The following is a 16228-nucleotide window of genomic DNA, read 5'->3' as shown; positions in this document are numbered from 1 at the left end:
TTATTTTTAAATATTCTGTGATATCTATAAAACAAAGGAGTAGTTACCATACAAATTAGTCATCTACATACCTTTCATCTTTAGGAAGCTGCAACCACTTAAGAACAGCTAAAATCCTTTCTTCAAATGGTACTGAACTAAAATTAAGGATAAACAAAATTAAATAGTCTGTGACATTGTTTGAGTTTAAAATATCAGTGTGTTTCTTATTGACAAGCACACTGAAAGACTAAAGCAATTACATGCATTAATTGTGTTTGAAACAATGTAAAAGTTTTATTTGAAAACTCTAACTTGTTTTCCCAATAAAGGACCAAAAGTTAAGGTTCACATTGGGGAAGCTTCGATCTGGGGAAGAGAATGAAGGCAAGTGTTTAATTTGCTGACATTTTTGTTATGTAACTAATATTTATTAAGCATTTATTGCCAATTACAGTTCTAAATGGTGTCCCCATAAGCATCCCAATGAAAGCTGCAACTAGGTTTAAAAATGTGCTTCTGACATCTACCTGATGATATTATGCCTGTATCTGAGAATAGCAATTGCTACCACATGAATAACCCATGTGTCCACCACACATTTCACAAAAGGTACCTGATGGAGAACTCATTTGCTCGTGACTCTTAAAAAGTTGGAGTCAGTCACTATGACTTCATTTTTTATTCCTGCCCAAAGATCTGAGTGCAAACTGTAACATGTAACCAGCACTTTCTAGAAAACCTTCAGAAAAAACTTTGTCTAGTTTCACTGACCATCCATCCCTTCAAAACTCACCTACCCTCCACCTAAAAGCTATCTGAGATAGAGTTCTTATTCTGGCCATTCTCCTTTTTCAGCTAACGCACTATGCAAATGCTAGAACTTAGAACTTGATAAAAAGGAGAAGCTGAGATTAAAAAATAAATAAATGAGCAATTCTGAAAAAGTGCATCTATACCTACCTATTATATATTTTATAGATGTCTGGGAAAATTCCATTAATTTCCACGTCTGATCCTGGCCAGAAAAATGTACCACTTTTCAGGCCTTGATATTTAGCAGTGATCCAAATCTGGGGAAGAGAATGAAGGCAAGTCAGAAAATTACACAACTGTTCACTTCTTAGCAAAGTATACACTCATGTAACATCAGTGTGTTTCTCTCAAGTGCTAGACTATGTTTGAGGTTAATGAGCTCCAGCAGCGAGACTATAAAATAATCACTTAATATGACTCTGAACAGCAGCAAAATGAAATAATTAGAACTTAAATTAACCTAAAAAATATAGACAGTCCGTTTTCAGAAATCTCTGCAACTTTCAGAGCCACACCCCTACTTAACGGGGTTTCCCCTGGAAAGAAGAAAAAACCCCCAAATATACATGTGCTTAATTTGCTGACATTTTTGTTATGTAACTAACATTTATTAAGCACTTATTGCCTATTTCAGTTCTAAATAGCATCCCCCTAAGCATCCCAATTATTAATTTAGATAATCCTCACAATAACCCCGTAAGGTTAACAGTATTATCTATAGTATAAACATGAGAAAATGGAGGCAGAGAAAGAATAATTTGCCCAAAGTCACATAGCTTTAAGTGTCAGCACTAAAATTTGAATTTATACCCTGTAAATTACCCATCATGCTCTTTTTCCTTCTAAGAAGAATATCAAGACTATCTAAAAAGACCCCATGGGATTTTTGTGGAAATTTCTGAAAAATACAAAGAAACACATCTAAAAATTTTTTTTTTCAACGTTTATTCATTTTTGGGACAGAGAGAGACAGAGCATGAACGGGGGAGGGGCAGAGAGAGAGGGAGACACAGAATCAGAAACAGGCTCCAGGCTCTGAGCCATCAGCCCAGAGCCTGACGCGGGGCTCGAACTCACGGACCGCGAGATCGTGACCTGGCTGAAGCCGGACGCTTAACCGACTGCGCCACCCAGGCGCCCCCAAAGAAACACATCTAAATCATGGCCAGAAAGAATCTTTGTGTTAGCCAATGCAAATGAAGTCAAAGTTTACCTCCTTCAGAAACCATTAGTGTTATGTGGATCAAAAGATTGCCCCGACGACTTCTATACACTCCTAGTGTATAGAAGGTGGAATGAAGCAGAAAAGAAAAATGGTTCAGAATTACCCAAACCCAGTTATGAAATAAACTACTCTCATTATGCAATGATACAAGCTGTGTTCAGGATGATCAGCATCTGTCTCCATTTACAAAAGGATGGCCACGACACAATAAATGAAGTAGGTTATTAAAAGCTCCAGAGAATCTGGTAGTTTACTCTGATTGAAATAGAAGAGAATTAAAAAAAAAAAAAATCTTAGTAGCCAAAACAAACAAACAACTCACTGGTTCTCCTTTGTACCACTCAGGATTAAATTTCTCTTTACTTTTAAGTGCAAAGTAAGCATTCATCTTGGGATCATATATTTTATTGTCAATTATGCCATGGGATTCTGGATAAAGTCCCTAAAAAATATAAAAACAGGTTTTATGCAAGTTGTGAGGTATTTTTTGTTTTCATGTTAAATAAAATCACAAAACAAAATCATCAAAGAGAAACATGTAACTGAAGCTACAGGGAACTCGGCAGAGTTAAGGAGGGAAGAACAAAACTTTGGGATTTTTAAAATACAACCAACCACTCAAGATTTTATATAGTATTTGTACTTTATTTAACAGGAGAAAGTAAGTAGGAATGCTATGGATAAGGGCCTATATTAATAGGCAGCTTCCTCAATTTCTAAAAAAGTGCCCTATTTTCCCATTGCATTGCTGAGTAAGGAATTTCTGTAGAACAAACTATGTTTTGGTTCAGTCTGAGAAGAGCTTGCATTAATACAAGCTAAAGAATTCATTTTCTGGCTTGAACCCTAACACCTAATGAATTTGACTTTTCTCTTGGACTCCAATTAAATTGGCAAACTTTGAAACAAAAACAGGGCTGTAATCCTATCTAGAGTCAGGCAAAGTGGCTTGCTTAAATTCATACATCAAGATGACTGGAACAGGTTGAGAATCCATGAGTGTAGGACAGATTTGTACCAACAAAGCAAGCTACAAAACCATAAGAAGAAACAAGACACAAAAATTGGAGAATCTTAAAGCCGAAAGGAAACCAAGAACTCAGTTCTTAGAGTCTTCAGTCACCTCTTTTCAAGATGGAAAAATTGAGACCAGAATGAAAGGGATCCTCCCCGAACTACACCTAGTTGGTGGCAGAGGCAAAGACCAAAACCTAGGTTTCCTTGCTTAACTACATTTTGGAAAAAAGTTATTCTTTTCTGATCTGATGTCTAATTATTCCCTCGAAAAATGTAACATTTACATCCCACTTCTGTGAACATATAAAAATTGAAATGTGGAGCTTACAGTGACAATGCTGTAGTGATTGGGAAAAGTTTTTGTTGGATATACTGGTCTCATGTTTCTGGTATATGTTCCACAGTTTTCTATAAGGGAAAAAAATCAAAGATTGTTGTTAAATGCAATCAATAATCTGTTTAATTCATCTAGCTTTGGTACGAAGTAAGTCTAAATAGTATTAAAAAAAACTAACCCAGGAGGGATTTATAACCATATGAAAATTTAGGGTTAATTATAAAGCAACACTGCAGATTCAAATTCAGTGTTCAAGTTAGTTTTCCTCAGATAAATATTAAACAAAATAATTAAGTCTATGAAATAATTATCCCATACTTATCAAAAACATTAAGTTCCGGGTAGACCATTTGTAATAATGATGCCTACTAGATCTTTGTCTGATATTATTTGGTGGTCACATACCTAAATTACAAGAGATAATTTAAAAAAAGCAAACTGCATCCTATGATTTCACTCATATGTGGAATTTGAGAAACTCAACAGATGCCCACAGGGGAAGAGAAGGAAAAATAAAATAAAAACAGAGAAGGAGGCAAACCATAAGAAACTCTTAAATACAGAGAACAAACTGAGGGTTATTGGAGGGGTGTTGGGTGAAGGGATGGGCTAAATGGGTGATAGACATGAAGGGAGGGCACTTGTTGGCATGAGCACTGGGCGTCATATGTAAGTGATGAATCACTGATTAGAAAATAAAGGAGAGAAAAAACAAACTGCACGAGTAGCAAAATCTGCAAAATTAAAACAACGGTGAAGCAGTAGCTGGGGTGGCAGTGTCTCAGCCTGAAAATCCAGAATCAGCTCACTCTGGATATACTCAACACTGCTCTAAAGACAAAAAGGCATCTTCTGGCTTCAAGTTAGAGAAAGGCACAGAAGTCAGACTGTTCCAGATTTAGCCCTGGTGTCACGCTCCTTTTCTCCCACCTCTACTATTAAAAAAAAAAAAAAAAAACATACATAAACCTAATGATTCTAGCATCTCAGTAAGTCATTGCCAAAAAAATGCCCCTCAGGTTGGCATGTGTCTATCTCAATGCCTTCCAAACAGTGCAGAATTACAGAGTATGTTCCTCAATTATCCAAAGCTGGGGCTTAGGCAAATGGTGTACTGATTTCTTTTAAACGTCACATACAGGTAGCTGCAGCTATTTAATTCTGAACTCAGGATGCAATGTTTGGTGCCATTGAAACAAACTTTCCTTTCAATGGCAACAAAGGGCCAGATTCAAGCTTCAAAGCCCATCATGGGCCTAACAGGTAAGAATAAAGCCTTCCCTGCTCTTGCATGCTTTTTACTAAAGACTTTTTTTTTTTTCCAAGTCAAATAATTATTTACAAAAACGATTTTCTTTTAGGTAGAAATTAAAAACTGAAATTTTGGGCACCTGGGTGGCTCAGTCAGTTAAGCATCCCACTTTGGCTCAGGTCATGATCTCGCAGTCCATGAGTTCGAGCCCCGCATCAGGCTCTGTGCTGACAGCTCAGAGCCTGGAGCCTGCTTCAGATTCTGTGTCTCCCTCTCACTCTGCCCCTCCCCTGCTCACACTCTCCTTTCTCTCCCTCTCTCTCTCTCTCTCTCTCTCTCAAAATAAATAAACATTTAGAAAAACTGAAATTTTAAAAAGATACTCCCAAATTATTTTGGTTTGTCATAAAAGAAGTATAATAAATGTGTATTTACTGAGTATTTACTGAGAGTGATTTTAAAGTTTAAACTAATCTCATACACTCAAGCCTAATAAATAATATTTTACAATTCAGAACTCCAACATAGTTGTATTTACTTCCATTTCAGTTTAGCGTTCCACTGGAACTACTTAATTATTGATCACTGATAATGAGCAAAGTTCTCTAATTTTTATACCCATAAACTATTTTTTTTTTCCTTTTTCAGTAACGATGATACAAGTAATACCCATATAACTGGGGGTTAATGTGATTTAAAACTCTGGCATTAATATTAAGAAAAGACTATTCTACTATTGCATCAATTGTAATCAATTCTGATTACAGAATAATCACCCAATTAAGGCCTTGAGTGAAGCAAAGAAATTGGAAGGATGCTACATGGTACTATAGGATAACTAGCAAATATTCAATGTCTACAGTACTAGAAGCATATCAGAAATACCTTCAGTTTTTGAAATTCTATTTTAAGATGTAATCATTATTAAATGATTTTTCCACAAAAGGAATCCAAAATTCTAATACATACAGATTTATATGCGTGTGTATATATTTATATATAACTGTATATATACACATGCTGTACGCACGTGTGTGTGTGTGTGTGTGTGTATAACTATTATCTTAGAAGTATTTAAAAGGCAGCTTCAAAGTAATTACAATATTGAAGACGAGTTCCTTATCATCAGGTTCAACTACTTTGCCATAGAGAGGTTTGGTAAAACACATTCTGCCAGTGTTTTTCCAAAAAAAGACTGCCTCCCTAGTCTATCTCACCGAAACTGTGACACCTCAACAGTGACCTCCGAAGTTACTTACTTAGTCTGCTAATAACAGGAAGAAGGCCACCCCAAGTGTGTAAATATTCTGCCCTGAAGCCATCCAAAGAAAATAAGAGGGTAGGAGGTGCTTCAAACCTGGGTAATGAGAAAGAAGAAAAACAATGTTTAAAGAAGCAGAAGGAGGATACACATCCAATGAAGACTTTTCCCTGGCACAGGGAAAAATGAAAAATGAAAATTTTTCACTGAGGTCAGTATGTAATCTAAAGTAAATTAACAAGTTCAACAAGCATTCTTATAAAGGAGATATTACATTTATATTCATATATATGCTTTTATATTTCACTATATATATATGTCATACACACACACACACACACACACATATATATATATATATATATATATATATATACATATATCGTCTAATAGTATCTTCAAGCATTTACACCATTTTGAGCCACCATATGGAGAACATCACTCATGGTTCCTGCTATTCCAAAAGCTGGACCAAATGCTACTAAAATGTAATAATATTTTCCCAATCTCCAGGAGAATAAATGTTAGCAACAGCATTTTCTAAATTATGTTTTTATTTCCATTAAGATTTTTCCTGAACAACCACCTTTTGATATTGTCTACATGAATCTAATAGATGGTACCCCATATCACAAAAATTATACATAATATTTGTGGTTTTTTAAATTTTTTTTCTAACGTTTATTCCTTTTTTTTTTTTTTTTTTTTGAGACAGAGAGAGACAGAGCATGAACAGGGGAGGGTCAGAGAGAGAGGGAGACACAGAATCTGAAACAGGCTGCAGGCTCTGAGCTGTCGGCACAGAGCCCGATGCGGGGCTAAAACTCACAGACAGCGAAATCACGACCTGAGCCGAAGTCAGACGCTCAACTGACTGAGCCACCCAGGTGCCCCCATAACATTTGGTTTTTAAGTTTACTGTATTTGAAAGATGTTACTATTTAGTTGAGAAGTTTGAGATGTATTTACTACATTTAAATAAATAAACAACAAATGATCCAAAGCTAGAAATGAACAATGAGGGCATGTGCGTGTGCATGCATGTGCACACACACACACACACACACACACACACACGATGTATGTGGTGCACTAATCCAAAGGAGGCAAAAAAAAAAACAAAAAAAAAAAAAAACACGTACAATGATGTGCTCAGTCAAAGTGAATAACTATGGAAAACTGTTACATGGCCAAACCAAAATGGGCATGGTTCAGAAATTTTGAACTTCTAATGATAATTGGGAGACTGTAGGGAGTTGAACACTGCAGGATAACTGTAAAAAAACTTTCCACTTAAAGCTTACTCAGTAATTTAAAATTTGAGAGCAAATGCTAAACTCTTCTTGCCTTTTTCAATTCTACCTCCTCCTCAGCTTACTCTCACATGCAAACACAAAAGGAAGAAGAAAAAAATATATATATTGGTATGTGATTTCCACTAACTAGTATTTGCATCATAGCTCAGCTGGAAGATTCCAGAACCAATGCCTAGGGTCTCAATGGTCCATCACTGTATAAAATTATTTGTATTCAATCAACATAAAACATAAACAGTTTATTGTGCCATCAGGTAAATAAACTGGTATAACTTCCAGTAGAATAACACATGTTCTAACTTATGATCTTACTGTAAAGAAAGGAAGAGTTACATATCCACTACAAGGATCAACATTACAACTGAAAAGTAATGATCAATATGTAGAAGGAAAAGAAAGATTAAAAATTCACTAAATCTAAATTTTCCAAGATATCTTGAACTTAAAAGACAGCTCAAGGCACAGGAGCGCACCCTTTGAAAAAAGTCTCTTCTGTTGGAATTTTTTGGTTTGGGTTTAGTTTTTGCTGCTGCTATTACTGTTCTTTTAAACAAAACAAAAAAAAAAGTACTGTTTCATCCAAAAGAAAAAAAAACGCCCATCTTATAAAGCAAAACTAAATTATATACACAAACAAAATAAGCTAACGTACAGCTTTAAAATGTTGAATAGTTTGGGAAAAAACTCATTACTTTAAAAAGGTAAAAATATTTTTCTGAAGATGAATAAGTCAAATTATATGAAATAGTAGATCTCAAGTGGAGCAAAGAAAATTTACGTTACATCTTCACAAAATCTCCCCCTTTGAATTCCACACAAGATTTTTTGATGGCCTAGTATACACAAGGTACTGGGCAAAATACTTTAAGGACAAAAAGAACAAAGATGAATTATAAAACTTATGCAACATTCTCTCACAGACACATTGCTTATCCCCCGAATTTATAAGTGAACCAAAATATAAAAAATAAAAAGGAAGCTGTAAAGTAACTTGCTACAGGTTTGATTCTCAAAACTAAGTAAAGGGCCTTTCTTCTTAAGGAGAAAGACAACACACTTCCAGCGACCCTCATGAATACCAAAGACTAAATAGTCGTGGCCTCTCTTTTTTCCATTAGCTTCCAGAGTGGGGAACATTCCATAATCAACCGTATGCCACAAGTGCCCACCACAGGGCCTGACTAAAAATAACATTTAATGAACCAATGACTAATTATTACTTTTATCTTTTCAATTTGGAAAGAGAAAAAAAAATAGTACCTTAACAAAATAGTATCTCAGAATATCATCTTACCCTGCTGGACACTTTGGCTCATTAATGTTCTCACATGTTTCTTCTACCCAACTCTTCTCTCCTAAAATATTTTCAAGAAATAAAACAAAGTGAACATACTGAATAGTGACAATAACTGTGATGCTGTGAGACATCTTAGGACAGATTCCAAAAACAAAACATGTTAACACATATATATGTAATATGGGTCATGGTTCTAGGGAAATACAATAAATTCAGTAAGTTATTATGTTTCAAAATAACAGCCAGTTGATATCAGGAAGAAAAACAATGAACGGAAAACTAAATGCAAGACTCAAACATGTGACTGTATTTGTGAGAACTTAAAGGCATCTTTTCCATTTTCAAGTTGTTCGTATTTTCAGCCAACATTTACAACCCTCCTTTTATCCACTAACATCTTCTAGTATTAAATCCTTGATGTCTTAGTTCCTCTTATCAGTTTCAAAGAACCCTGTAACTGGATGAAACCTCACAATAGCATCAGTTTACATAATACCCTATATAACCTCGGGCAGTAATTTCACATCTACTCTTTCAACACATGGCATACATTGCCCTCATTTACATTACGAGGGAACCTGGAACGTAAAGATAGCCAGGACTACAAAAAGTGATCTTTCCACAAAGCAGCATTAAAAATGTAGCTAATATCGGGGCGCCTGGGTGGCTCAGTCGGTTGAGCGTCCGACTTCGGCTCAGGTCACGATCTCGCGGTCTGTGGGTTCGAGCCCCGTGTCAGGCTCTGTGCTGACAACTCAGAGCCTGGAGCCTGCTTCGATTCTGTGTCTCCCTCTCTCTCTGACCTTCCCCCATTCATGCTCTGTCTCTCTCTGTCTCAAAAATAAACATTAAAAAATTTTTTGTTTTAAAAATAAAAAAAATTTTTAACAATGTAGCTAATATCAAAATAACATGAAGGGGTGGCAGCAGGAGAGTGAACTACTATAGACAGAACAAGATTTGCCATGTGTAGATAATAGTGATTCTTAAACGACTGATGAGTACGAGATTCATTACATACTTTCTTTATTTGAATTTTACTCTAATAAGATGTTTTTTAAGTATTTTTTCAGCTAAGACAGTTGGTCAACAAGTATGACTCCTAATGTAAAAAATGACACCTGTGCAAAACCCAGCTAACACCTAGAAGGATGTCGGGCTGCTGCAGAGCCCGATGGGTGCATGGGAACCTGACCTCGGCACACAGAGCTATAGTTGACACAGCAGTCACCCTTGTCCCTGCAGTCATCCGAACAGGAGCAAAGGCTTCTGGGCAATCTTTTCTCACCACACCTGAACTTGCTGCAAGTCCATATGTGTTCTAGAAACAAATAACAACAAAAGACGTGTTGTGGTCCCAATTTAACACATCCGAAGTAGACACAGAACTGTTCTCTTCTGGAGCACGATCCAGGAGCGACAACGAACTATTTCATAACTCAGTTACTCACAGAATCTGCCACCACAGGGGTCGACCTGAACTAACAGACAGAAAGCATGCAAGCAACAGCTGTTATTGTTTCACTAAAGAAAACAGAATTTCATCATTTGAAAACATGGGCAAACATGGTTATTATACAATTCACATACAGATCTTGGCTTTCTCCACCAGCCATTTTCAGGGTTCTCAACATTTAATCTGAAACTGGCTTACTCCCACTTAAATAGGAAACATGTCCTATGTAGACAAACCCGAATGGAACAGAAAATATACACATTCTGACGGTTTTATTTCAAAGTGTTAAGCAGGTTTCTAAGTACACCTGGAACGAACGGGACATTCTGTGTCAGCTACACTTCAGTAAAAAGAAGTGGATGTCTAAGAACTCTTGCTTTAGCGAGCCCACACTGAAAGTACTCGTATGTTTCAAGAAGACTTTTTGAAGTGTAAGTGCAAGTTCGATTACGCAGGCTCTCGGCATACGTTAAACACAAGCACAGTTTTGCTATCCATAAAGTGTTTAACAAAGGCAAAATACATGAAATTTCTTCTCTAAGGAAATGCAAAGGCCAATTTTTAAAAAAAAAGCCTCAAGTGAGTTCAATACATCACATTTCTAAAAAATGCAGAACTTTTTTTTTTTGATCTTTGACTAGTGCCCATGACCTCATCTTTTCCCCTGCGTATTTTTATTTACCTGGTTCTATACACGTCTCCTGGTAATCCAGACAGCAGTTTCCAAGGTCAACACAAGCAACATCACAGCGGCAGTTTCCAAATGTTCTCTCAAAACAGCGACCTTTGCAACTTTTAACTGAAAATATCGAATAATGAGTTAGAAGTTTCTAATCACAGAATCAAGAAGCAAACATCAACTAGTATACATAAGTTAGATTCAAATCCTACCTTAGAAAATACAGATGGGGTAATGAAGTTACCCAAGAATCTTTTCACAAATACACATAGAAAGTGGCACAAAAAGAAAATTCTATCTCTTGTCATAGGGGGAAAAAAAAAGAAGTTTTAAAATTTATTACGAACCTTACCGGGTCTGATAAGACTTCAATACTTATGGCATGGTAAAGAAAAGTCAGAATAAGGACTTGTTCTTTTTATTTTTTTTTTAAGTTTATTTATTTATTTTGAGAGACAGAGAGAGTGAGAGAGCGAGCAGAGGAGGGGCAGAGAGAGGGAGAGAGAGAGAATCCCAAGCAGGCTCCACATTGTCAGCACAGAGTTTAATGCACGTCTCGAACTCAGGAATCATGAGATCATGACCTGAGCAGAAATCGAGTCAGACGCTTAACAGACTGAGCCACCCAGGCACCCCTCTGAATAAGGACTTGTTCTGAAAGTTTTATGCTTATATAACATTCTCTAAAATTCCAAACTGTGAGAAAAGACTTTAAAAGTGATTATCTGAATATTTCAGGAGGAGAAAGAATACCTGCCCCACCGTACTCTCACTCTGGGTGTATCAAAGAAGTAATGTGCTTATGCAGGATATTCTGCAGGACTGTCCCTCCCACCATCACCTAAAGTACGCAATTCACCTTCAGATCTGGCTCCTACACTCCCCAGTCAAGGTCCAATTTCCTTTGTTTAAGCTTTTGTAAAACCTTGTCCTTCCCCTCAGTCACTAATTCCATTTGAACTAGAATATTTGGTTAATATCCCAGTCTCACACTGAACTACCAACTTCCATTCATTCATTCATTCATTCATTCATTTAGAGAGAGAGAGAGAGTGCAAGCAGGGTTAGGGCAGAGAGAGAGAGAGAGAGAGAGAGAGAGAGAGAGAGAGAACCCCAAGCAGGCTCAGCACTGTCAGCACAGAGCCAGATGTGGGGCTCAAACCCACAAACTGTGAGATCATGACCTAAACTGAAATCAAGAGTCAGACGCTTAACCAACTGAGCCATTCAGGCATCATCCCTGGACTACCAACTTCTTGAGAGCAAAGTCCACACCTGCATTGTACCCAGCACACCGCATCCCTAGCGCCCAGCAAGATGCTTGACTATGGCTGGTATCAGTAAGTTTTTGTTAAATGGATAAATGGCGGATATGGAAGGAAAACTTTTAATTAAATACAATAATTTTATGTTGTATTTACTATAATTTTATGTTGTATTTACTATATACCTGGAAATAATAATTTTATGTTGTATTTTATATGTTGTATTACTATAATACATATATACATATATACATATTTATACAAATATACATATTTATAATACATATAATAATTTTATGTTGTATTTACTATATACCTGGAAAAAGCTAGGTTCTCATCAGATTACTAAAACATCAGGATGGTGAGGAAAAAAAAAAACAAACCCACTTGTAAAATAATGAAAGTCCAACAGAAAAAAAAAAAAAAAAAAAAAGAATAATCCTAGCTCCTGACTTTAGGGATCTCCTAACCCAAGAAGACACTGCCATAGAATTTAACCCTCATGACACTGGGAAAATTGGCAATTTTAAAGACATGAAATGACAACAGTAATTTCTAAGGTCAGGAATACTAACATTCCTGACTTGGGCAGGGCCAGGGAAAGCTGTTAGAGTAATAGCTACTACTTGAGGCTCATTATTAAGCACCTAGTAGTTTGTAAAATACTGCGCATACTATGTTAGGTTTAGATTAAAATTACTTTTTTTAAACCTTCAGTTTTATTTTTATGTGTTAAACTAAACTCAAAGTTTAAACTCAAACTAAACTACCTCATACCTATGCCTAGATGAACATTAAAGTCTGTAGCTATTTCATCTTGTTAAACTTAAGACACTTTTGCTCTGGATAGATGGCTGACCAAACACATGAAATTACTACATTTAATTACTACATTTAATTTAAGCAATAAGTGAAAACTTAAAAATCAGTACACTTGTTTAAATGACCAATATTACAATCACAGAAGAGTTGAACAGGAAAATAATTTTTCAATTTTCAAAACTGAATTCCCAGGGCGCCTGGGTGGCTCAGTTGGTTGAGCATCCAACTTCAGCTCAGGTCATGATCTCACACTCCGTGAGTTCGAGCCTCGCATCAGGCTCTGTGTTGACAACTCAGAGCCTGGAGCCCACTTCAGATTCTGTGTCTCCCCCTCTCTCTGCTCCTCCCCTGCTCATGCTTTGTCTCTCTCTGGCTCAAAAAGAAATTAAAACATTAAAAAAAGTTTAAAAAACTGAATTCCCTAGGAAGACCATCAGTGATTTCACATGGGGGAGAAACCTACCTCAGAGCCAAAATAAGGACTACTGCAAGGTACTATGATTCAGAGTTTTGTTAGTTACAGTAATCTCATCAATGCTGGATAGATTTCTGCACTCAATATAAAGAAAAAATATATATAGAAGCTTAAAACTGTCATTTCACTATAGCTTTGAAACCACAAATGCTCGTAATTTTAAAAGCTGTTAGGGCACATAACGATAAATTTCTGGTTGCCCAGCCATGCTAACTGGTTACCAAGTAATCTTTCCAGGCTGCTTCAGCAACTAACTCCTTGGGAAAAAAAAAAAAAAAAAGAGTGTCCTCAGAGTTCCTGGAGAGAGTCCAGGGAGAAGGGCTCCAGGGTGCAGCACCAAAACATTTAGGCCATGTTGGCTTGTATGTTTCACTGCTCTTAATTTATTTTTTGTTGTTTTGGGGGTTTGTTCTTTGGTTGATTTTTTGGTGATAGCCCCTCTTCATTGTTTTAGGATGAAGTTTTACAACTAAATAAAACATTACATGGCTAAAATAATAAAAGAGTTTTAAGAAGACTCAAACCATTATCACATCTGCAATAACTATGGAGTACCCACAGATTAGGACAGGACACTTTTCTCAGTCACATTCTGAAGAGGACTAAGTAGCCACACACACCCATGTGTGCACACACACACACACAGTATTTATACTGTAGTAATTAATTACCTTCTTTGGCACAGCTTGGTTTCAGCCCAAATATACAACCAAGGATTGTTGTTAACACACAGACTGACAATACCTGCGGGGAGAAAAAAGAAAATTATATAGCTTCAAAACCCTTCTAGTTCTTCAAATGTTTCTCAGCGTGCTGGGGCCGCTCTGTCTCCTGCTGTGGGTACAGGTCACGTGGATGTGCATGCTTTGTGAAAATTCAAACCCCACGCCTACGCTTTGTGCACTTTTCTGCATGTATGTTATACTTCAAGAAAAAGTTTGTTTACATGTCAGCAAACAAATCTGTGCCATCCAGGACGAATGTTTCCAGAATTTCCCAGTTAATGCAAATGAATCTAGTCAGAGAACTTGAAATAATTAAGGGATGGAGAGAGGAAAATCAATTTCCAGATTCAATTTCCTACTTGCTAATCCACAAAACGCAATATGAGAATATTAGCTGCCTCTCTGAACAGGTCAACTACACAAACCTGAACAATATTCTCGTATGCCCCATGGCAGCCTATGGGAACGGGCACTGGACGGAGTTAGGCAACTGCACTGTGGCCCCAAATGTTACCACAAACCAGTTGTGTGATTTGGGGAAGATCACTTAAGTGTTCCAGACATCAAATTATTCACCTATAAAATTAAAGGGTGAGACTATATGGATCTCTAAAAATCTTTCCAGCTCTAACATTTTGCCACTTTCTCAATTCCCCACTCTTGTGGCCTTTGATTTTAAAATAAGTACATGCACCAGACAGAATTTTTGTTTGAGAATTAGAAAAGAAAGGGGGGGTGGAATACGTAGATTCGTAGAACAACCCTTAATTTTTTTAGTGGGATGGAGTTTCCTTGACAACTCTCTGGAATCTCACTTTGCAGGAAAATCCAACAAAATACGCATTCAGTACCAACTATGTGTAATGACTATGTTATGCACAGGAAAGACATACCTCAGGGAGCTGCTATTTGTGTGGGCAAGGGTAAAAATAACAGCATAAATGGCTCATATTTGGCAGGCTCTAGGAGGCACCTGCAGTTACATAGTTGTTTAAAGAAGGAGAAAGGTTGGGGTGGTTGGGGAGAGGGAGATCAGAGAAGGCTCCACAAGAGAAATGGGTGAATGGGGCAGGGTGGGTGTTGGGTGCAGGCTTTTAGGAACTCACTCCCTCAAATAAAACATATCAAGTACTGACCATATATACCAGTCCCCAGGCTTAGGTACTGAATACTCAGTAAAAAAACAGACACGACCTTTGTCCTCAAGGTGCCTAATGTCAAGTGACTGTAAAAACTAAAGAGAAAGTAAACCGTAAGTAAATTGAATCAGCAGGTCTAACTTATTGCAGAAGAAAATGGGGTAAGGGAAGGGAAAGCAAGAGTGCAGTGGGTCTCAAACACAACTGGGTCTAGGTGAAACCTTTTTTTAAGGAAATAGAAAAACCTAAGCGTACACACGTCCATTCAAATAGAAAGTCATCCAAGGAAAAGCTCGAACAAATATGCAAATAATGACAAATGGAACAAAGTACCAGAACACTAAGGGATTCTCCTAAACCTTTTGAGGTATAAACTAACATAAACATATGAAAGGTAAAATTAAAAAAAAAAATAATGCTTATTTATTTTGAGAGACAGCAAGAGTGCAAGTGGGGGCGGGGGCAGAGAGAGAGAGAGAGAGAGAGAGAGAGAGAGAGAGAATCCCAAGCAGGCCCTGCACTGTCAGCACAGAGCCGGACATGGGGCTCAAACTCAGGAACTGTGAGATCATGATCTGAGCCGATATCAAGAGTCAGAGGCTTAACCACCTGAGCCACCCAGGCGCTCCATGAGAGGTAATTTTTACGTTTCTATCAAAAACATTAAGAACTCTTACGGTCAATTATAAACATACAAGGAAATGAAAAAATTGCAAACCTCATCTGTATTTCCTACACTGTAATTTAAAACATGGAGGGTTAAAGTTTTCTTAGTAATAAACTTATCAAGAATAGTCTGAACAGTCTTTCTCTCCTTCTCGTCACATTACTTACACTCCACAGCGAGAAACTTTTCCGTGCCTTCACAGACCGCTACATTCCTTCGCAAGCTTAGATCAGTTCCCCACGTTGTAACCTTTGCACTTTCAATATCGTCACGTATCTGCAGGAGTTCGATTAACATGAATTCTTGTGCCAGTGTCATTTCCTCTGGGACATTTGCATCCTTTTCATCACAACCACACTCCTCACCAGGGGGATAACCTCGCCATCCCCGAGTTCCTCTGGCCGCAGAGCTGGAGGCCGCTGAACAGAGGCAGTGTGAACATTCCCGCAGTTTGCTTTTCAACTTCCATAACCCCATTTACTTTTGAACTGAATTTCACT

At 37.2% G+C, this 16228-nt stretch overlaps 1 protein-coding gene across 1 annotated transcript in view; it reads right to left on the bottom strand.

Moving 5' to 3' along the window:
- Positions 1 to 16228, bottom strand: part of ENPP1 (ectonucleotide pyrophosphatase/phosphodiesterase 1) — a 74229-nt gene that overhangs the window by 27984 nt on the left and 30017 nt on the right. Inside the window, exons 2-10 of the mRNA XM_045499636.1 lie at positions 13869 to 13941; positions 10639 to 10755; positions 9696 to 9821; positions 8498 to 8558; positions 5886 to 5983; positions 3366 to 3445; positions 2343 to 2462; positions 943 to 1052; positions 72 to 137 (exon numbers count right to left, since the gene is read on the bottom strand). Coding sequence (XP_045355592.1) covers positions 72 to 137; positions 943 to 1052; positions 2343 to 2462; positions 3366 to 3445; positions 5886 to 5983; positions 8498 to 8558; positions 9696 to 9821; positions 10639 to 10755; positions 13869 to 13941 — 851 coding nt within the window. The remainder of the gene's footprint in view (positions 1 to 71; positions 138 to 942; positions 1053 to 2342; positions 2463 to 3365; positions 3446 to 5885; positions 5984 to 8497; positions 8559 to 9695; positions 9822 to 10638; positions 10756 to 13868; positions 13942 to 16228) is intronic.

This window comes from Leopardus geoffroyi, chromosome B2, assembly GCF_018350155.1.
Source record: "Leopardus geoffroyi isolate Oge1 chromosome B2, O.geoffroyi_Oge1_pat1.0, whole genome shotgun sequence".
Taxonomy (NCBI): domain Eukaryota; kingdom Metazoa; phylum Chordata; class Mammalia; order Carnivora; family Felidae; genus Leopardus; species Leopardus geoffroyi.
The sequence above is the reverse complement of the archived record's forward strand: the minus strand, read 5'-3'. Positions and strand labels throughout refer to the sequence as shown.